General features: G+C 45.4%; 1 protein-coding gene across 1 annotated transcript in view; it reads right to left on the bottom strand.

Annotated features, from left to right (window-relative positions):
- COLGALT2 (collagen beta(1-O)galactosyltransferase 2) overlaps window positions 1-18936 on the bottom strand; it is a 57295-nt gene extending 38359 nt beyond the window's left edge. The window contains exon 1 of the mRNA XM_049808924.1: window positions 18559-18936. Within this exon, the coding sequence (XP_049664881.1) occupies window positions 18559-18842 (284 nt within the window). The 5' untranslated portion in view covers window positions 18843-18936. The remainder of the gene's footprint in view (window positions 1-18558) is intronic.
- Between the last annotated feature and the right edge of the window lie 3716 nt (window positions 18937-22652).

The raw sequence follows: 22652 nt of genomic DNA, 5'->3' as shown, positions 1-22652 counted from the left end.
GTCCGGCCTCACAGGCAGAAGGGGGTGGAGATAACAGAGAGCTGTGATTCTGAGTTGGTTTATTAATTGCCTTTCATCTTTTTGTACTTTGAAGGGCGTGCTTCTAAGCAAGCTGTCAAACCAGGCAGCTAAACCTCTGTTTTTCCTGTCTAACTCAGCACATAGGTGGCAAAAAACCCTGGGGTTTTGTCATCTCATATAGACAACAGCACAGAATAACATGGTTCTCTGAACTAACACTACACCATCAACAACCTCATCATTTAACAGAGCTATGTGCAAGCAAAGCATTTCTACTTTTAAATTCCAAGTACTGTGGGCTAGCTAAAATTTCTGAGTCTGAATCTCTTTCATTTGTTTCACTCACAGATACAGGAATCCATACAGCTTCTCCTATGGAGGAAGGCATGGACACACACACGTGGGATGCATGGCTACTGTTTGGTGAATACAAGTGACGTACTATGGATGCCAGAGTCAGAACACATTTTCTCTTGGAAAAGACCAACTCCGGACTCAAACTGATGGAAAACTGGTGCTATGCTGATGGCTGACTTAACTCTAAAGAGAAGAAAAACAAAAACAGTGAGTTCTCAACATTTCTCTAATCTTGTAAGCCAATAGCTCTGCAGCCTTCTATAAGTAATGCTACGTATTTCTCATCCTCACCTGAGGAAAAGGGATCATGGAAATAAAGTGACATTTAAACAGAGTATGGGATTGCTTCCATTACAGTACACAACATCACGATTCTCATTTCTGCTAGTCTGTCCTCTTCGTGCAAGTTTCAGGAAGCATCACTGGAGAGATGCAAATTTCAGGGAGAGCCGAGCACTGAAGGCTGCATCAGCAAGTGTGGTAAATGCACATGGAGAAGAATGCAAATGCACAATTTAACTACTTAAGGTTTAATCCTGACCACAAACGCACAGTTTGAGGATAGCTAATATATTCCCCTTCATTGCCTGGATGTAAATAAAGAGAGGAAATGGGCACTTGCTAGTAAATGGACTGGGTAATTGGAAGCCGCATAAAATACACGTATGCCTTTATTTTGCAGAGCGTAATTCCTGTCGTTCCTAACTATGCCATTTCCAATGGGAAAGATTCACAGCTTAGATATATCCATTGCAGTGGATGAAGCACACAAGATAAAGTGCTTTCTAACCTCAGTGGAGAGACTCACACACACACTTGCAGGCATTAGACTTGACTGTGCCAGCAGGGACATGCTCTAACCCAAACAGACCTTGTACACATCCCAACACTTGTCCAGCAGCATTCCCATGGCTGGACATTTGAGCTCCCCGGGGCTTTGAGGCCATTTCAAAGGCTTTGAGGCAATTTCAAAGGCTGGAAAACTGGACTTTTGGAAAACCTGATAAACCCATCACAAGGCATTTCTGTGGTAGGGATGAAAGAGCAGAGAAGAAAGTGACAGTCCAGCTTCAATGAATGCACAGGCCCTCAGCTGAGCATGCAGGAAACTGATGCCAGGCTCTCCCTCTGTCAGCAGCAAACACCATGCTAACCACGATCCCAGTACTACAACAGGGAATAGTAAATTACATGCAACAACTGTTTTATATATTACAAAGTATGTATACACTTCATATAAAATAACATAGACTGTCTTTCAAGACTTCAGGTTTTACATAGAGGTGTGATGTATAAGGACACAAACTGAAACCTAATTGCTTATTTTTATTTATTTACTGAAGCTATTATGTTTCTTAGAAGTCCAACAGATCATTTAATCTGACCTACTACGTACCACAGACAAAGCATCACTTAATGTCCCCATAAGTATTTCAAAGATTTTAGCATCACCTGCTTGCCACTCAAAAAAAAACCCCACCAAAAACCAAACTTTATTTTTTTCCCTGGCTTTCATCTGAAACCATCTCAGGCCCTTTTTCTGAAGCCTTTCAAATAATCTATTAGGAGTTTCATTTGAAATCCATACAACAGCAGCAACTGATGTGCAACATCAGCTGCAACCCAACAGCCAACGTGTCTTATAAGTAACTGGCCACTAGAGGGATTTCTCAAATAAATTAAAAAAAGGCAATCGGTTAATTTCCTCACGGAAAAACTGAGACTAGTTCTGCCTCATTTGAGAAATCATTCTGCTCTCTCTTAAACATCTACCAGCTTCTCAGTCGCTGCCTGGGAGAACAGACAGAGCAGATAACAGAGGGTTTCTGAGCTAGCACGGCTGCTGAGGATGTTTTCAGTTAGCAGCCCGTTTCTCAGGCTCCAAACCTAACCACCTGGGACAGGCAGCAGAGACCTTACAAACCACTTCAGTATAAACTATTTCTGCCTGTAACAGTTGGGTAGGACTTTTGTTTTAAAGTGTTTCATTAACGTATTCAGATTATGTAACCCGATACAAGATCTAACAAGCTGAAATCTCAGTTTCTTTGGCTCCTTATTTTGTTTCTTCCCAGTATATTCTTAACTTCTATGCCAGAGTTAGCACAGCTTTAGAGCTCCATCTGCGTTGTTGGTTCAAGAGACTTGGAAGAAATATGCCTTTGTCAGTTCAGTAGATCTGGAAGAAATACATCCTCCAGAGCAGAAAGGGCTGGAGTTTTGGTCCAGCTATGTGCCCAAACTGTTATAACCAGATGTTTTTCTTTATCTGTGGGCTGTCCCAAAAGCATATGTGTAGTAACCAACTTGGCCACACATCCTGCAGCAGCAACAGGAGCTGGTGATTACTGCTACTAGCTGTAATACGCAATTGCTTTTCCTCAGAGATCTCACTCTATCGGAGAGGGGAAAATAAATGAGAGTGATTTGAACCATGTTTCTCCTCAGCAAGTCTCCTCTGTGGTACGCTGAATTTATGCTTGCTATCATTTGTGATTTAGATCCACCTGCTCCGCAGTGGTTGGGCAGTCTGCATTCAAATAAGGATGCAGTTTGTAACAGGAGTGCAGCAACAAATGATGCAGCTTGCAGCAGACAATATAGCAAACCTGAAGGTGTCTGAAGTTCGACACAGATAGTAGGATCAACCAACACCATTGCACTGGCTTTGCAACTTGTTGAGCGTAGAAATTACTGCTTTCCCCAGCCCCAGTCTAGCTCTGGACACATATTCCTCCTCCCCACCCCCCCAACCCCCAAATTTGCATCACATATATAAAGGCAGGCTGGTCCAAAAAGACAGATGGGATGTTTGTAGTCAAAGCTGCTGGAAACACCACTGATAGCAGTTTCATTCTTGTTCTGTAAAACAGAGTGTCCTTCAAGGCTCAGGTACTAGGCAAAAAATCCTGGCAACAGCCTTAGTTTGTATGAAGTCAGAGCAGACCTCTGCCAGCAGACAGCTATGAGCTCACTAGTCTGAAATAACAACTCATTGACAAGACTTTCTGTGGAAGCAACAACTAACTTGTTTGTGTGAGACATAAAAGCAGGGGGGTGGGGGGCAGGAAGTGAATGTGTGCTAGAATTGATAAAATGTGTATCACAAACCCACCCCATGACTTAACAATGACAATCTGCATTTAAATCCCGCTTTAAGTAAAAAAAAAAAAAAATTTTTAAAAATCATAAATTAAGAGAAGGTATTTAGCAGCAGTGACATTTTCATATTCCAGTCACACACACTGAATTTATTTCAGATTAGTGTTTGAAAAATGAGTGTAACCAAAGTCTCTGACAGCCAGAGCTGGAGGAATAAAACATTTGAAGAGGCAAAAGACCCAAAAGCAATTATTATTCTCTGCTAACCTATTTAGAAGAGTCTGGGTAGGCTCCTCCAGAACCCCGGAGCCAGTCATCTCAGAGACAGCTAAATGGAAACTCCAACCAGAACTTCGTACCAAAGAAGCATGTATCATTTGGAGCAAACACCGGCAGCATCCAGAAACTGATTTACGCGAGTGAGTCAAGTAAATTTAATGGCATATGACTGGGAAAAATGAGCATAGTACTGGCCTACTACTCTGTTGTTCCTTGCTTGGTTACAAGAACTGGTTAAGTCGGTGCCTTTTTCCCAGTTACCAGGACTGCCTGTTTCATTTCAGGCCTAAGGAAATTTCAAGTCTTTTACTTTGTCACGAGAACATCAGGCCTAAGCCCATACCAACCCCTGGCCTCTTCCTCATTTTTGTCAGCTCTACAGAACACTTTGGGGCCTGGAACCTTTGCACTCTCCATCCTTGTCCCTAAACTAAATACAAAACAGGGGACATACGCACCAACAGGACAAAAGAGCATGCAGCACTTGGCCTCCTATCAGAAACAGGCCTCTTTCCAAACCTCTGGGACCCAATCAATTTGCTTGTATCTCAGTTTGCAGCAGCTTGAAACTCCCAAAACCTAACCCTGACACAAGCCATTCCATACAGCAAAAAAGAACAGAAGGAATTCACTTCTACCAACACCCCACCTCCACCTGAAGGCACTGAATATGACAGAACCAAGCCAAACTATAGAAGCTATAGAGTTCCAGGCATTAACTCTAGTAAAATTATTACCAGAAACCCCATACATACACTAACAGAATAAAATGCAATGCACCCAAGTCAACACCAACCTTCTTCCCAACTCTGCCGGCCACACAGAATCCAGCAGCAAATTCAGATTTCCAAATCTTACCCTTAACCACAGTGCCCCCCAAAACCCCAGTTCAATCCAGGGGGATCAATCTATAACAGAAGATCATAATACACATGCTCCACCAATATAAGACCCTTTTCTACATCTGCAGGATCTGCACAGGTCAGAAGTAATGGGATTCGCAATGTCTTCCACTCCCAAGACGTAACTTCAGTTCTAACCCTCACCTAGGTAAGGAAACATTTCCATAATAAAAGAGATTATCAGGACATTGGCTCCTACTGACACTACTCCTCCTGACTTTTTAAGCCTGTACAACCCATCAGTAAAAGAGGTCCTTGACTATTTAGCTTTCAAAACCTGAAAGCTAACCTCCAAGCTATTCCAGCTGTGGTACACAGAGGTCCCTTGTATACATCAGAACAGAATACACTGCTACCCACTGACACCGACACTCTTCCCATCTCTTATTGCTGATTTTTGCAGCACCCATAATTGTCTCAAATGCTAGCCTCAATTTTAAGTTGTAGACCCATTCAAAAAAGAACACACTGCTTTGACAAATGCAGAACTAAAATAAGTAGAAAGGCTATTGCTTATAGAATCCAGCACGCCGATTGGACTCTTAAACTAGGATTTGTTTAGAGTTCATAGTAAAAGTATTCCAGACACAGAAACCCTCTCCAAACAGTGAAAGAAGTGCATAAGGCCTTGCCTCCCCTGGACAACAAACCTCTTAACTCTGCAGGAGTAGCAGAACCAGCAGTGACCTGAGTGCCTGAACTGTTAAATTTCCTAGCCATAATTGGAAATAACATATAAGCTGTACCATAAAGAAAAATATAAGGTGTTGCCCTCCTGCTGAGCACAGACTCCTTTACAAGCCTGCAGACCTCATTGACTTCAACAACCTTGAAACTATACATTCTCCAATCATACCTCTAACCCCCTGACCTACTCATAATCCTACTTGTACACAGCAGAGCAACCTCTGAACTAAAACAGAGCATAAGGCATCGTCCCCAAATGGCAACAGCCTCCTCCCTAAACCTGTGGCCCCTGCACAATTCGGCAATAAACACTGCTTGTGAAGCGTTGGATTTCCAAACTCCAGTACCGCCTCAAGCACCAGCCACAGGAGCACCTCTCACTGTAATAGAGCACACAACCTCCTCACTCCCCTGCCCCAGTCAACAGAGATTTCTAGAGAAAATCTGAACTTCTCCTCTGTTTTTAGTGCCTTTTCAAGTTTTCTTTTTCTAAATCCTATCGCCAACCCTAATTTCAGTTACTCCTGCAGGAGGAATTTGCACAATAAAAGCAAACAGAATACACTGATCCAAAGCAACATTTTCCCCAAACATTAACCTTACAATTATTGATGTCAGGGATTAATTCCTAAACTATTAGGCCCTCAAGACAAACAGACTTCCAAACCTTTTTTCCTAAGCTTTAAACTCACCCCAGCTTCAGAGACTGAACTTAGTCATAGCCAGGGGATAAGCATGTACAGAAAACTGAAGATAAGGCACCAGCCCCAGTGGACACCAATGCATTTCTTAATTCTCACAGCTAGGACAGAACACAACAATAATGTCAACACTTTACACTTTTTTTTCTCTCCTCAGACCGTAACTCAGATCATAACTCTAACCATAACCATGCCCAGGGAACCAAAACTACATTAAAAACCAATGTATTTGTCTTGTGTTTTGAGCAACAGCCTCTCTCATCTACGCAGAAGCCACCTAAAATTGCCTCCACAAGTTTCTTCTCCCAAACACATACTGCAATCTCAACCCTGATCCCTTCTGATCGCTGTGGTTGATCTAGACCAGTGTGACAAGCATGGCCCTTCAAGTCATCCTTCCCCAGACTGTAGTCTTAACAAGGGGACAAACCCAACACTAAACCAGAACATGCAACACTCTTTCCTAATCCTGCAGGCCCTACAGAATCTGAAAACCGAGTGAACTTAAAACCCCCAAATTTAGCCTTTACCAGTAACTGTAACCTTGATTCTAGTCAATGTCACAGAATCACGCAAGTTGAAACAAGGTTATGTGTGTGTGAAGGGGGAATATATGTATAAAAACACCTCTCCTCATAGAAAGGACTGAGGAAAACGTCACTTTGCTACCCAACTGCAGTATTTCTGTCATATTCAGGATTCAGGGGACTCAGGGTCATCTTGGCAGTGCGCTGGTGTCTTGGGTTTGTGTGGTGGGGTTTTGGTAGCAGGGGAGGGGCCACAGGGGCGGCTCCTGTGAGAAGCTGCTGGAAGCTTCCGCGGCTCCAAGTTGGACCCGCCGCTGGCCCAGGCCGACCCCATCAGTGACAGTGGTAGCTCCTCTGGGAGAACAAATTTGAGAAGGGGAACCTGCAGCGGCGTTTGGGAAGTGGAATGTGAGAGAAACCCCTGTGCAGATATCAAGGTCAGTGAGGAAGGAGGGGAAGAGGTGCACCAAGGAGGTTGATGCCCCTGCAGCCCGTGGTGAGTCGGCAGGCTGTGTCCCCCCAGCCCACAGAGGTGAGTGGGGGAGCAGATGCCCACCTGCAGCCCAGGGAGGAGCCCACGCCAGAGCAGGGGGATGCCCCAAAGATGGCCGTGACTCCATGGGAAAGCCTGCACTGGAGCAGTCTGTGACCGAAAAACTGCAGCCCATGGGAAGGACTCATGCTGGAGAAGTTCGTGAAGGACTGTCTGCCATGGGAGGGACCCCACACTGGAGCAGGGGAAGAGTGAGGAGTCCTCTCCCTGATGAGGAGGGACCAGCAGAGACAACATGTGATGAACTGACCCCAACCCCCATTCCCTGTATGCCTGCACTGCTGGTGGGGAGGAGGTAGAGAAAATGGGGAGTGAAGCTGTGCCCAGGCAGAAGGGAGGGGTGGGGGAAGGTGTTTTAACATTTGGACTTATTTCTCATTATCCTCATTTTTATTTTATTGGTAGCAAATTATATTGAATTTAGGGGTTTTTCCCCAAGTTGAGTCTGGTTTTTTGCCCATGACCATAATTGGTGAGCGATCCCTCCCTGTCCTTGTCTAAACCCATGAGTTTTTCTTTATATTTTCTGCTCCTTGTCTCACTGGGGAAGGGGGGAGTGAGTGAGCAGCTACATGGTGCTTTGTTGCCAGCTGGGCTTGAACCACAACAACTGGTGACCACAGGGATAAGTAGCATAGCCAGAAAGCTGGACAAGCTTCAGGAATCTCGCTGCAACATCCCAGGACATCAAGTCAGGTTGGCAGGTAGGTGCCCCCATTCTCCACAGGAGACAGCTTCTGATAACTATTGCCCTCTTTTACTTCATGCAGACACTTGATTGAGCTTCAGCAGTCTCTGATGGGACATCTTCCTTCTCACCATTTCTCCAAGTCCTGTACCCATTCTGCAATTTCAGAACCACAAACAAGCAGCCTTTGTAGCACTGCCAGAGTGCCATGTTTCTAGCCTCTCTCTTCTTGTGAGTCTTCAACCACAACTCCTTTGAGGGAGTCTCTAGCCGTTCCTTCTTCCTTGTAACATGGGATTCAGGATCTTTGTTCTGGAAGGTCTCTGTGAAGACCCTTTTTTTCTCCCATTCATCCTCCCCAGTGGCACATAGCTGGCTCACCTCTTCCCACCATTCTTTCACTCAGCTACCCAGCACCTGAAGAAGAGCACAGCTCTTGGCAAGGCCAACACCAACTAATACTATATTATTGATACAGCAATACTAAACAAAGTGTTGGTGAAACCAAACCAGGCACTTCAATCCCCCTTTTCCCAATCCTTACCAGTAGTTCTAGAAAAGATTTAAGGAAAAATAAAATGCAGGCCATCGGTTCCTGAAGCCACCAGAACTCTTTTTAACCCCTCAGTTTGCAGAAATGAGAAATAGCATGACTTCCATTGTTTTCCAAGATTAATTTTAAAAAAGCCTTTGCTCTAGTTATACAGTTCCCACTATGACTTCTCATCTTTCAATATGTCTTTTATTGTTAGGATTCCTGCTATTCTAGGGTAGTGACTTGTACATGTAGCTGCTGTGCTTTTCACTTAGCTTTAAATCTTTTTGTCACTGCCTTTATGAGTTATGGTGTCAATTACAAATTCTGGTTAGACTACAAGAATGGATGCTATTCATTTAAGAAGAATTTTCAAGAGCAAAACCACACCCCTTAATAAACCTCAAGGGGAGTTAATAGCATTAATATGCACCCCAGCATTAAAACTCCACTGAGGAGTAGCAAATCTGCAGCTAAATCTCAGGATCCTGGGATTTCACACCTAAAACAGCACTGAAAATAGGCACGCTGGGACATAAGAAGATCAGTACACCAGCCCACCCTCCACCACTCCTCTCCACAGGCTGTGTCACTGTTGCAGCATTTATTTATCTTCTCACACAGAGCTGCAGCTGGGAGACGTAACTACCCCAAAAAGTCACTTCCCTACTGGCAGGCAGCAAGATGAAGCAGAAAGGACCACACTCCAGCACGCATCAGGGAAAAGGGCTAACTAGCTGCAACAGGCTGAGGCAGTGCAGCCAAGGTCAATACTCTGCACCTGTTCTCTCTGCAGCAAACATTAAACCACACTGGCTTCTCTCCAATGAGTTTTTAATCTCACTTAAACACATTGGTTTATTTTTTTTTGATGCAAAGATAACATAACATCCCTGCATCCTCACATAAACTGGTAAGTGCTGATGATTGGAGGAGAAAGAAGAGTCTTGCTGCAAAGCTTTATAGGCCATGTTCCTCTTTGCTTCCTACACAAACTATAGGAACAGAAAAGGTTTCTAATAGCTTTTCCTGGTTGTCTAAAGTTCATGCTTCCTACTTAACCACTTTCTAGGACTTGCCACAAGGTGGCTTTTGACTATCTAATGACAGTGTACACAGTAGTCCGACTACGGGAACTTAGCTTAAGTTCACTCAGCTGAAGACTGGTGGGGAATAATTCATGGATTCAAACCAATAAACAAAAGGGGAAAAAAAAAAAAAAAATCAAAGCATTTGCATTTGTCAAAGTTAAATGTTAAACTTCCACATCACGATTAGCAGTTCAAAAGTACGAATGCTGGAAAACAGCCTTTTTCCTCCAATTCTCCTAAGTACCTTGTAAGGACAAGAATGATTGAAAATACTGAGGAAATAAACTACAGCCTTCAATTCCTATTCTACCCCCAAAGGTACAATGCAGTATCCATTTTAAGAGCAGCTGTCGAGCAAGTAGCAAAAACAAGATTCTGAGCTGCTAACTGAGAGATAACCACCTGCTATCAGCTTCAGGTTATAAACTAACACTTCACAGTTAACGCAACCTAGTTTTTGCCACTGGGCAAAATTCAAACCAGACTGCAGCCGCGCATAACCTTTCCTCTGCAATGGGATCAAAGAGCAAAAATAAGCAAACAATCCTTTCAGAATCAAGGGAAGCCTGTACCCTGTCAGGAGCAGGGCAGGGGGAAGCGTAAATGAAAGTCATATTTTTTCCTCCGTACAGGAAAGAAATTTTAAAAATAATAATAATTTAAAAAAAATCAAACCCAATCCCTATTGGAGCTGAAGCCTTCCAAGATGTGAAAGAGGTTATATGAGGCCTACCACATCACTGCAGTTTACATAGACTTATGCTATTTTCTGCTTTGCATGAATTTAGATCCTCATGAGCCCCAGAGCTCAGGGGGGACAGCCTCAAACTTAATGCATTTACCTGTCCAGATCAACATCTGCTTATGTTTAGAAGAGGTGCGTTATTCCTATCAATGCATACAGACAGAATTAAAAGGGAAACAGCTAGAAACCTGTTCATTTCCATGTATTACAACCTCATGGGCATCAGGGATAACACTGAAGCTGACACTTCCAGCAGTGCCAGTGTTTCAAGAGTCCATGGAAAAGGAGCAAGGCCAGACTTTGGCAAAAACATATTCCCATCCCAAAACATTATAAGCTTTCATGCTGTTTTACCTGATGGTATAGTTATATCTCAGTAAGTGGGAAAGACATATTGACTAAATAATTGCTCAGAATGAAAGCAGAAGATATACCAGCCTTTGCTCCTGAATAAAGAGGTCTTATTTCCCAGCAGTCTTACAGCTATCTTGAACAGGCGATCACCTCTCCCAAAGAAACATAATACTGCACAAACATAATTCCAGTCTTCTGCAGTGAAACTCTTTATTCACTGTGGTACAAAATTAAGCCATTTATTTAGCAGTGCCTCATCTGTCAAAAAAGAGGATCAACATGTTACATTACAAAACATTAACACAACCAAAGCGGTTCTCAAAAAACTTGGGTGACTAAACACTATTTGAAAGCATATACCTGTTCCAGAGTCAGCTGGCAAAAGTTTAAAATCACCACATGCTTATTAGGTCCCCTGTTAACTTTTCAGGAAGAAAACTGGAGTCATTCTACAGTAACAAATGTACTCTGGTCCAAGGACACCAGATACAGATAGACAGATATGCATGTGCATGCGCACACACGCATAACCGAAACCAATCATTTCTATGTTTAAAAACTGGATTCAGGCACTGAATGAAGCAAATTGCTCAGTTCCATTAAAAAAAAAAAAAAAAAAAAAAGTCCTTTTCTCTTTACTGAGGAGCCTATTAGCAATGCCACATGCTTGTCTGAAGGAGCTGGGCATTTTGGCTGAAAATCCACCTTGTAGAGAACACTAACAAATTTTTTTATTCCTATCTTTCTTTAGCCTGAAATTTTGATGCATGTGGGCCCCATTTAGCTGTAATCCACCCTTGGCGATGAGCATCATCAACATACACTATGCTTCACTAAAATAAAGGAAATGAGATGCACATAAATATATTGAAATAATATTAAGTCTGAGACATCATCCCACAGGAAGGAAATTCCAGGTTCGGACAGACAGCACACTGCACCATCTTGGTCCTCTCTCTACCCTGTAGCTCATATGGTCTTTCAGGGAATCCCCCAGGACCAAAGAATGACAGCAAGAGCTGGCAATGGGCAGCTCCCAAAGCTCTGCACACCATATGTATCACGGATCTGTTTTTAGAGAATCCTGACCCAGTACGTGAAGACTTTCAGTGACAGGAGACTCGGCTAAATAATTGCAGGTGTTGTGATACTTTACATAAAAGATCAAAAATGTCCTTCAGTCTATGGTTCAGCCTACATCCTGACAGACACCACGGCTATCCCCTCTGCTATCCCCTCTCTGGTCCCTTAAGCAAAACCGCCTTGTTTTCCTCTCCTAAGGCAGGCCCATGCCATACCTCCCAGGAACCAACCATTCTCCAGCTGTCTCAGGCACCTGGGGTCTCTTCTTCAGGAGTCTGACTAGCAGTGATCAGGCAGCTTTCTGAAAAGAAACCATGCTCAATTTAGCAGAAAGAACATGCAAAAGAGAAAGGAAAAAAGCTATTGGAACAAATCTTCATGTAAGTTTTGTCTTTATCCCAAAGGTCTGCCACCCTGCTACACTCACCCTCTGCTGATACGAATTTCCAAGATGCTCCTTGCCAGTGACTATCTCACTGGAACAGGTTGCCCAGAGATTATGGAGTCTCCATCCCCGGAGATATTAAAAACTTGAACTGAAATGGTACTGGGCAGCCTTCACCTGAGCCTGCTTTGAGCAGGGGTTGGAACTAGAAAAATCTTCAGAGGTGCCTTCCGACCTTAACCGTTCTAGGATATCCATACATTAGTCCTGGGACAGTGCGGTTGGAGAAGAACTACAGAAGGGAAGAGGCTTTTGTCCCTGTAATAAGAGGATGACAGCAGGAATTGGGCAGGCTTCCCCTGGATCAGACTTAACTGATCCCTGCTTCCAGACTCACCAGAAGTTAGGGAGCTGAAATAGCTTGTATGCCAGGAATGTACAAGTGAAGGTGCCATGTTTTTAAGGGGCAAATGAACTCCAGCACTTTACAGCCAACATTGGTGGCAGCTGGTCCTTTGACACATTCCCACAGCTGCCTCCCACTTCCCCCACACTTCAACAGGCTTCAGAAGACACGACCATACACAGTCTGCAGACTTGACTAGATGAGGAATCCCAACCCTGGGTGACAGGCAAGTCAGGGATGAAGCGGGATCCTGCCCTGGGCAGCAATGAACCTCTTGAGGGCTTTTCACTCCTACTTTGTACATATTAAAAAAATCTTGAAAACTAGTTCTCCCTGACCTTTGAAAGCATCCAAAGGCTTATAATAAACATAAAACTCTGAAATGGAGCTCTGTCCCACCGTTTCTTTGTGCCAACGTATTATTTTATTGGCATCTACCCTCTAAACACAACACTTACATTACAAGGTACCTGCTACCAGGTAGACAATTCCACAAGTGACAGACAAACGGATAACAGAGTAGACCTGCCTCAAAACGTGGTTGCCAAAAAAGAGCAGTCAAAAAAATGGCTGCATTTTCAAAGATACATAGCATGCAGGATTCAGACCAAAAAAATCAAACACACACAATGCATTATGTTCACTAGTCTTACAGAATTCCTACACATTTCAAGATGTCATTCACATTCATGTCTAGTAGACCCTAATATAAAGTGTGGGGCAAGATGCTCTTTAATGACATCAAAAAGGCAGCAGAATCTGGCAATTTGTGAGTACAGTAGGAAAAATAAAGAAACTACTGCTACCCAGTAAATGTTTGCCATCGCACAGCTGATGCTTAATGTTTCTCTGCAGAACTGCAGCTTTTAGCTGGACAACAGTTTAAGTCTTGCCATGCAGACCTCAGCAAGGCACAGCAGTAATTTTCAGCTTCCCTTCAAATGTTTCTACTGAACAATTTCATTATGTCATTTGCCTAAGTTTGCCAAGACTTAGATGAGGGAGACAGACCCAAAGGACAAAAAAAAAAAGTTGTTGTGAGTATTGGGATGCTGTCATTTCTTTAGCCTTCCCTGGTTTTCCATTTCTTATGTAAATTTACCACACTTCAGTGTAAAAGCGACCTCGGTAAGAAAAAGGAATCAAGAAATGTCAGTTATGAATACTATCTCTGGTCTTAATAAATTTAAGAATCTTGTGTAGGTTACTTAATGTTTCTTCCCCAATTTCCCCAGCCAGAAAATGGACCTATTTTACTCCCATTCTTTCTTTTGATGTAAGTTCAAACACAAGTTCTCTGGAAGAAAGACTATGCAACATCTTGCACAAGAGGATCATCACCTTAATCGTAACTCCAAGGCTGTGTAAGACCCATCTTGCTCTTAGCACCACTTGGTCTATGACTCTGTTATTAATGCTATATAATCAATAAATTTTAAAAATCTACAAATATGAATGGGAAACTAAATCCCACAAGTTTAAATGACAAGCCAAGTGAAAAGTCAATTTAATTTCCAAAACCTAAACTTTAATATTGTCACATGGAAGTTATAGCACAGGTGAGCAAATTTTACATAGATGCAAAACACCCACAGACAGAAGCAACAGAGACAGCAGACTGGAACTTCAGCATTCCTAAGTGATTAATACTGACCATGAAGATTAAAGTGACCTTGTTGCACAAATGGGAACAAGGACAGAAAACAGCGCATTTGAAAGCCAACACTTCCCAGTGAGTAATAACACCCATTAAAGTTTCAAATTATCCCTGCACTTTACTGGAAATTGTCCTCATGTAGAATTTTTTGCACTTGAAAAGTAAACTGTTGAAGAATAAGAAAATGCTCAGATAAAGCATCATCAGCTAATTCTAAACTAATAATATATAATTATGAAAGTTAATTATTACACTGATCTCATCAGCTTCTATTTTCAGCGACAACTAGTTCTTTTAAGTTGAAACCATTCACTCACTGGAGCCAGTGTTCCAGTACATCCACTGATCTCTCATCTGGGATTTATTCCAGCTTTCCACCAATTTCACCTATCACTCATGTTATCGTTTCTGAAATATAAGCATACTCTGATCTGCAAAGCAGGCACAGATTTTCAAGCACAAAAGAACCTAATTATTGCTTCCAAGCACCAACTCATTTATGCAGGCACTTAATCCCCGGGTTAGTAAAGGATGAGAGAGCAGATGGCCCACAACTATGAACTAGCAGGTATTTAAAGATGAAATTACAGACAACTTTCTTTGCTATACCATCGCTGAATCTGAGGCTAAGGGAAGTGTAAGCCAGTGTGATAAACTGCTGAACACAACACACTTTCACTTCCCCCACTACAGCCAGGATGAACCTGTCTGACAAACAAACACTCCTCACCTATAATTGAATGGATCTCAAATAAATAGTCAGCGCTGCCGAAGTTCAAAAAAAAAAAAAAACCAAACACACCAACCCCAAAGCACCCAAAAGTGGGTTGGGGCCTGCTGACTATGTAACTTCTGGGTCATTTTTGTCCAAGATAAAGAAGAACACTTTTCCCTCCCTTTGCAGTTCTCCAACACCAACACAAACAATGCAGTAAGATTTCCCAACGTGCCCAAGTTTCCTAACTCGGCTAGGCTGGGTTCGCAGCATAGCGTCACTGACACGGCCCTGAGATAAGCTCAGCCCACCCCAGTGAACACACCAACCGCAGCCACACAAGGAGCGGATTAGAATAACACTCCCTAGCTCAAAAATAGATTGACTTAGGTCCAACAGCCATGTTTTCTTAAGGCTCTCTACTGTTGCTGAGCACTAGCCCGTTTCTCACAGCGTTACCAGTTTTTGAGCCAAACGCTGCCTAGGCTTTCCACAAGCACCTGAGGGGAGGGCTGTGACCCCCTCCTTCTTTGCAAGAAGGGGCAACTGTCACCTCCAGCATCACTCTTCCACAGCTACACGAGCACCACCTTGAAGAGCAGAGAGGGCAGCTGGGTTCTACTGCTCAAGTGGGGGGTCTTTGCTGTTCTCACTCGGTGGCCAGCACCAAAGGCTCACAGACAGGCTGCCTACAGCCAAGTCTATCGCAGCAAACTAAGCAGGGCCAGGACAAAGACCTGAGCACTGTTCCACAGAAATTCCCACCATTAAGTCATTGGTACAACCCTGGGATGACCTGGTCTGTGCCCACCAGTACCCTCCGAGACAAGGATGGCTGGGGTTAATGCAGGCCAGGGACCATTCCCAGAAGTAGTCTGGATGCAGCTTCCTGATTCTCGGAGAGGGGAAAGAAGAAAGGAAGGAAGCGTTTAACTGAAGGACACGGGTCACAACGTGCCAGCTGGCCTCCTGCCAAATGGCCTGCTTGAGTCATTAGTAGCCAGCATGTCCTTCCAAGTTTGCTCACAACCACAGCAAATGAAGAAGTCAGAATTAAGACCAAAGGGAAGAAGGGAGTACAAGACTGTCCAGTGTACATCTTTTGCTCAGTATCAGGCTAACAAAGACTGAGATTAATTGTTGTAGGCTACAGAAAGAAAATTCAGTGTCTGCTTCAAATTCGTTTATTGTCTCTTAACCCATCTCTACTGTCACTCATACAACTTCCACCCTAGAAATCTGTCTGAGGAATCCACTGTTGAATTTAAGCCCTCAAGCAATACAGAGAGCATATGGAAGTTTAAGGGATGAGGTATGTTTTTCATCTTCATTCTCAAGACCTTCATTTGGGCATTTTAAAATGCTGACTTACTCAAGAAAATTTTGAAGTAGAATATAAGTGGCAATGAAGGAATGCAAGTCTAACAAGCACCACTTCACTGCCCTTCACACCAATCTACCCCAGTAATGCAACGGCAGAGGGACATGGGTGGAATCTATCACCTGGAATCTACCTAGTGAAAGGACTCTGTCAGGCACAAAGTCTGAAATGCGAGGTGCTACCAGAAATTGATTGTTTCATTTGCTCTCAAGAGACTTGATAGATACTGTCTGTGAGCCTCCTCTTGGTGTGTACTTTGTGTCCTGAACATCTCTGGCTCTGAAAAAGCTCAAGTCTTATTGGGGAGCTGAAGTGAACAGGACTAAACATCTTCAAGGAATCACTGCCACCCTATGAGTGCTGCTCTCTCTCCGTGGCAACTCAGAGCATCTACAGAACTTCATTTTCAGTTCCCACATTTTACAAAGCTTGCCATTTTCAACAGCAGATTTTCCAGTTTAACCATGCCTTGCATCTATGCACAACCCTCTTAAAAATGGAGTGATATTCTTACAAGATTCTTAGCATATTTAAAGTTATCTTACACTTCTAATTTCATGAACAATCCCCACAAATACTTTCACACAATACTGCAGAGACCTTAATCAAAGTAAGGATAATGCAAGCAATATACTAAAAAAGTTGCAAAGCCAACCAATGCTCTGCAGGACTTCACAAAAAAACCAAACTTACTCTACACTTCTACAGCAAGAGGCATTTCAGGATCCACCCTGCTTTGGTGATCAGGTCTGCACCTACAACTTCGTTTTCTAAACACCAAGATTAGCTGAATCACAGTCCATATGTAGGGTCTGATAATATCTACTCATACACGCATCTGCTAAGATGAAATCCAAACCAGCAAAATTCCTACTGATACAAATGAAAGCATAGTCATGCACCTACACACAGATGAGTCTAGCATTCACCCACTACCATATACCAGCTTGTAATTCCACAGACAGACTTGTGTGGCATGCCACATTCTGGCTGATATCACAATCCACTTTGTGCGCCCTAAATTCAAAAGGGAAGGGGAAAAAAAAAAAGCCAAAAAGAGCCATGCACTGACTACACCAGCCATTGAATTTCTGCAAAGACCTGTAGAGTACTCGAAGACAAGTAACAGCCATGTTCCCGAAGGACACACAGAAACATCTAATGCTGTCTGCTTAATGACACTTTAGTACCAGCGATGTGACGGGGGGGGGGGGGGGGGGAGGGGTCCTCCCCACATCCCTTTATACAAAGTAAAGCTTTACTGTGTTGACTTTTAAGTGAACAGGAGTGTCCCCGCTGACTTCAATGAACTTTGGATCAGGCCCTATGGCACCATTTCTTATTCCACACGATTACCACACTTAAAATCTCTTTTGGATCCTTCCATGCAATTCCTGTTCCTCCCAACATTTATGTCAGGTTGAGAGAGAAAGATATTTTTCTTCCCCCTTAAAATAAAGGCAAATTGACCCGTTCCCAAATTGGTCGAATTCCTCCACCCCGACACACATTTGATTGCCACAGCTGCCCCCATGCTGCGATTTCTGAATACATCTTTGAATCCATCTTTCAGACTACAGCCATGCAACAATGCTCCTTTTCAATGCCCATCGGCACCTACACAGCATGCCGGCCCTCCAGCCCTGCCAAACCCTGACCATCTCCCCCGCCCCCCAAACCCGGTATTTACCAGCCAGGGAGCGAAACACCAGACTCCCACCCCGGCTCTCCATACCGCGCCACGAGTCCTTCGTGTCTGTGGATTGGGACAAATGCTAAGGCGGTGAATATTGCCCAGGCTTCAGGCCAGCTTCGCTCGAAAACCTCGTCTCCCCACCCCGCCGCCTACCGCTACCGCAAAGCCCCCTCGCTCCTCCGGGGGCCGTGGGACCGCGCTCCCCGAACACGCGGGTCGTGGGGACCCCGCGTCCCTCGCCCCGCGGCCGGGTGGGCGAGCTCTTCCCCAGCGTGCCAAAACCAAACGCCGGCCCTTCGGCTCCAACGGCGGGAGCTGCTTTCCCCCCCGCGCCTCTCCCCCGGCGCGGCCGGGCAGAGGTGCCCGAGCCCCGGCTACCTGTGCTGCAGGGGGAGGCAGGGCGGCCCCCGCTCCCGCCGGGGAGCGGGAAGGGGCGGCCGGAGGAGCGGAGACATCCCCCTTCCCGGGCACGGCCACGCTGTCAGCTCCCCCCCAAAGCCCCCCTCTCCCCGCCGGCAGCGGGAGTGCCCCCCCCTCCCGCCCCCGCCAGGCACAAGCAGGCTGGAAACCGAGAGCTGGGGCAGCCGGGGCTCTGCTCGCACCCTGCGGGCGGAGGGGCCGCACGACCCCGCCGGCCAGGCCACGGCCCCTGCGCCGGGGTCCCCCCCCCCCTCCCCGCCTCCCTCCCCTTACCAGAGGGCGATCCTGCTCTTGGGGTAGTGCAGCCTCTCGATGCAGCCGAGGAAGTGGGGCAGCGTGTGCGCGGCGTTGCGGGCGATGATGGCCAGGAGCACGGTGGGCTTCTGCAGAGCCGACTCGGGCAGGGGCTGGGGCTCGGGGCTCGGCGGTGGTGGCGGCGGCGGCGGCGGCTCCGGGGGCAGGCTGGCCTCGCAGCCGCCCAGCAGTAGCAGCAGCAGCAGCAGGAGGAGGAGGAGGAAGGGGGGACGAGGGGCGCGGGGCCCGGCGCACGCAGCCATGATGGGCGCGGGGCGGCCGCGGGGAGCCGCGCCGGCAGTGCGGGGCGGCCGCTGCAGCGCGCCCGGCGCCGCGGGGAGGCGGGAGGAGGAGGAGGAGCAGCGCCGCCGCCTGCCCGGCTGGCCCAGCGCCCCCAAACCCGGCCTTTGTGGGCAGCGCGGCTCGCCGCCCCCCCTCCGCCACGGCCCGGCCCGGCCCGGCCGGCCCCCTCAGCGCCCCCGCCGTGCTGCCCGCCGCCGCCCCCGGGGCGCTGGGTGGGGCGAGCCCGGTGGGATCCTCTCGACCCCCGCAACGGCGCGGTTAGCACAGCCTGTAAGCACCTGCCCGAGTCTGGTCCCGGTAAAAGTTGCCGAACCTACATTTATCGACCGAGTGTTAGGTTTGAAAGAGCCGTTCGGCAGTTCCCCTCACAGCGAACCCTCCGAGTGCCGGTGCTAACGCAAAGAGATCTATCTCTTAGTTCGCTGCTTACGTGAAGGTCTCGCCCTCGTCCTTCCCACCCGTTAGGGAATTAAGGTTACTTCGCGCGTGTACGTCAAAAAGCGTTTTGCGGACATCCCCGGGATGGCGGTCCGAAGCAGCCTCGCACACAGCACCCACCCCACGCTGCAGGAGGGACGCGCAGGGTGTAGTAGTTGCCACAGGTGGAAGATGAAGATATTCCCTGTATTTCATTGACTCGCCCGCCACGGAAACGTTCCCATGAATGGACCGACAGCAATTTAACAACCAAATAAAGAAAACTTGTTACAGCAATTAAAATTATTGGGTCTTGATCTTAAAAGGGGCATAGTAATCACAGCTCTCTTAGAAGTTAATAGGATTTGGGCATGTTAAACCCTTTTCAAGATGAAATCTCTGATTAACTCTAAGGGCCCCATCACGGCGTATCTGTTTTTTACTGTGGGTAAGTAGTTCCTCCCAACATGAACAGATCCACTTTAAGCAGGCAGCGCTGTTCTCCATGCTCTTGCAAGACTCTGATAGGAGAAAACATTTTGCAACCGAAGATTTGTTTATTAATTATCTCATTACAATTTCTCATTGTAAATTGTTTCCAGCCCAGGTAGTGCATATATAGAGAGTTCCTGTCTGCAGTGTTCTTTGTTTATAGAACGTAATTTATCACCCACGCCAAATTATATTGTCTCAGTTTCCTGATCAGATGACTCCCCCAAAAACTAGCACAAAAAGGAACATCCTAGGAAAACAGTAAACTTCCATAAAGAATCTCCAGAGATTGAGTCATCCGCACTAAAATTTGAGAACCTGCTGCAATTTGTAAGCATATTCCTGAACAATTAATGAAAATATATTCCTCCGGTTCGCCCTTCAGGACACCTTTATAATTGTCCTTCTAGAATGATACATTAATGAGGCTTTTCTTCATGGTTAGTTTGGCACATGTTGCTTTTATGCTTGGATTCATTAACCAAATAGAAGGAACAGCTTTGTAGTCTGTATGAAGTGATTAGGGTTTTGCAGGAGCCAGCTGAACGCATATGCGCATAATGCAGCTATCGCCCATGGGACCACTCACACTTGGAGGATGGGGACTAACGCTACTGAACTATGCTTGACGTGGAGGGCTGGCAGCTGGCTTTTTCCATCCACTGGATACTCAAGCTGGGTCACAATCCCATTTTTAGGAGGCTATGTGGCAGCTTCAGGAGAAATATGCACCTCCTGTAACTCCTCTTTGCCATGCTTCCTCCGCGGGTGCAGGTGCAACAACAGTTTCCCCCCAGAAACAAAGGAAGACCTGGGAGGCAGAGACTGCAAAGCCACCGCTTTGTCCTACGTGCAAAGCAAAGCGTAAAGCAAAGCGTAAAGGTGTGATCCGGTTACACGATACTGCAGTCAGCACGTTTGCAGAAGGCTGAGTGTGCTTTTTAGCCCGTGCAGCTCTTGGTGTCTTCAGTGAAATCTAAAGTGGCTCCAGCTCTTTTCAGACTACTCCCGTTTTTTTGTTTTGTGAACAGCATCAGAACCGTAATGATTTGCTGGGGGCAAATGTGATGCTGCCTCCAGAAGCACCCCACAAACAGTAATTTTCTCTTCAAAATTACTTTCCCCTCACTCACACAACTCACTTTGCTGGCTGCCTCATGTTGGTACACAAAAGAAGAAGTCTGTCCTTACCGCGGAGTGGGGTAGATGCCTGAAACATGATGGGATGTTTCTTCATGTGTAAGAGAAAGGAGTCAACTCAGCTTCATTTCTTACTCCCAGCCACACAGCACAGGTGAAAGTTTGGAAAGTCCAGGTCAACAGGTACCCTTACAATTCATGTCTTTCTTACATCTATAAATGCATATATCTTTATGTGCATATACAAAGAAATCTGTACACATTTTTTACTTCTTTATTAGTAGCCAAAATTATATCCTGGGGTTTTTTTAAGCTAAGACCCAATCCTGCTGCCCAGGACAATTAACCACCCTGATGTAAATATTCTAGCTTTGGGGAAGAAACAGCTTTTTGCAGACCTAAGTCCCACAGAAATAAAATATAGACCATTTGTTTCAGCCTCCTCTAAACATCCACACCAAACAAAGAACAGTCCAGCTCTAAGAATTGTCTCTGGCAGTGGCATACTCCCTTGGATTGGCGGGTAACAAATTCTCTGAGACGCAGCTTTCTTCTAATTTAGATTCATTTCCCACACAGTAGAAAACAGAGGATCCATCCTTCTGGTAAAGCGTATCATATATTCAGACCTACAAGAATCTACAGACGAGTCCATTTCATTTGCTTCTTCACTTCTGAGCCAACCTCCTCAAAATTGCTTGAATAAGATTGGCCCCAATATGACATCCTGTGGCTACAAACCACACACCAATTTATGTACTCAATACATATAGGTTAATTTTCATCGATGCTTTATTATATAATAATCATTAAGCCCATAAACAAGATGGGTTAAAGACAACATTGTTCATTTTCACTAGGCCCTGCATCAATCTGATCATCTCAAGATCATACATCGTATTTCCTCTAATCCGTGTAGCTGTTTGTCAGTTTCCAACGTCAGCCAGATTTTTCTTGGTGTAGCCTGATGAAGAACAAGCACAGTACACAAGCAAGGGCTTTGCAGTCTCTCATCTGATGTTACAATATGCTCTGTATATCTGCTAAAAACAGCATGCAGCTTTTTTTGTGCATGGACACCAGCTTGAAGCTATTCAAAATGCTGTAAGAGACAGGCCTGACTTCATTTAACCCAGTGTTTGAAATTTATCAAAAGAGGTGCCAAGACAGATGGAGCTGGTAAGCCAGACCTGGGACACTTTGCATTAGGCAAACCATATAGTGCCGGAAGTCGGAGATATTTCTAAGTCAAGCAGTCCAAGATGCTTTTAATAACAATACCTTGAACCTGAATCTCTTAACCAGCCTATAAAAGCTTTGGACACCATACATTAATAGCACATTATTTGCTTTTGCTTCTTCTTCTTCCTTCATACTTTCTCTCCAGGCATTTCTCTCTTTCCAAGTGGACTTCCGCTCAGATTAGGTTTATGTTATGTTCACCTACAGTTTACTCTCCCCAGGATTATTTTCCCCTCTTTCCCTCGACATGGAAATCTTCCATCTCTTACACTGATGCCTACATGGCTCCTTTCCCTTGCTGGCCCCTTTACTCCAGCTCCCCAGGTTTCCCTCCCACCCACCCCAGGCCCCACAGGCCCACCTCTCTCAGGCAGGCCTCGCAGGCGGCTCCGCTGGCCCCATGCCGACAGCACGGGTGGCAAGGCCCCTGGACCCGGGTGCGGCTCCAGGGAACTCCGGACAGTCCTGTGGTGTCTGAA

Source organism: Accipiter gentilis, chromosome 8, assembly GCF_929443795.1.
Source record: "Accipiter gentilis chromosome 8, bAccGen1.1, whole genome shotgun sequence".
Classification (NCBI taxonomy): domain Eukaryota; kingdom Metazoa; phylum Chordata; class Aves; order Accipitriformes; family Accipitridae; genus Astur; species Astur gentilis.
This window is presented reverse-complemented; position numbering and strand designations above follow the sequence as displayed.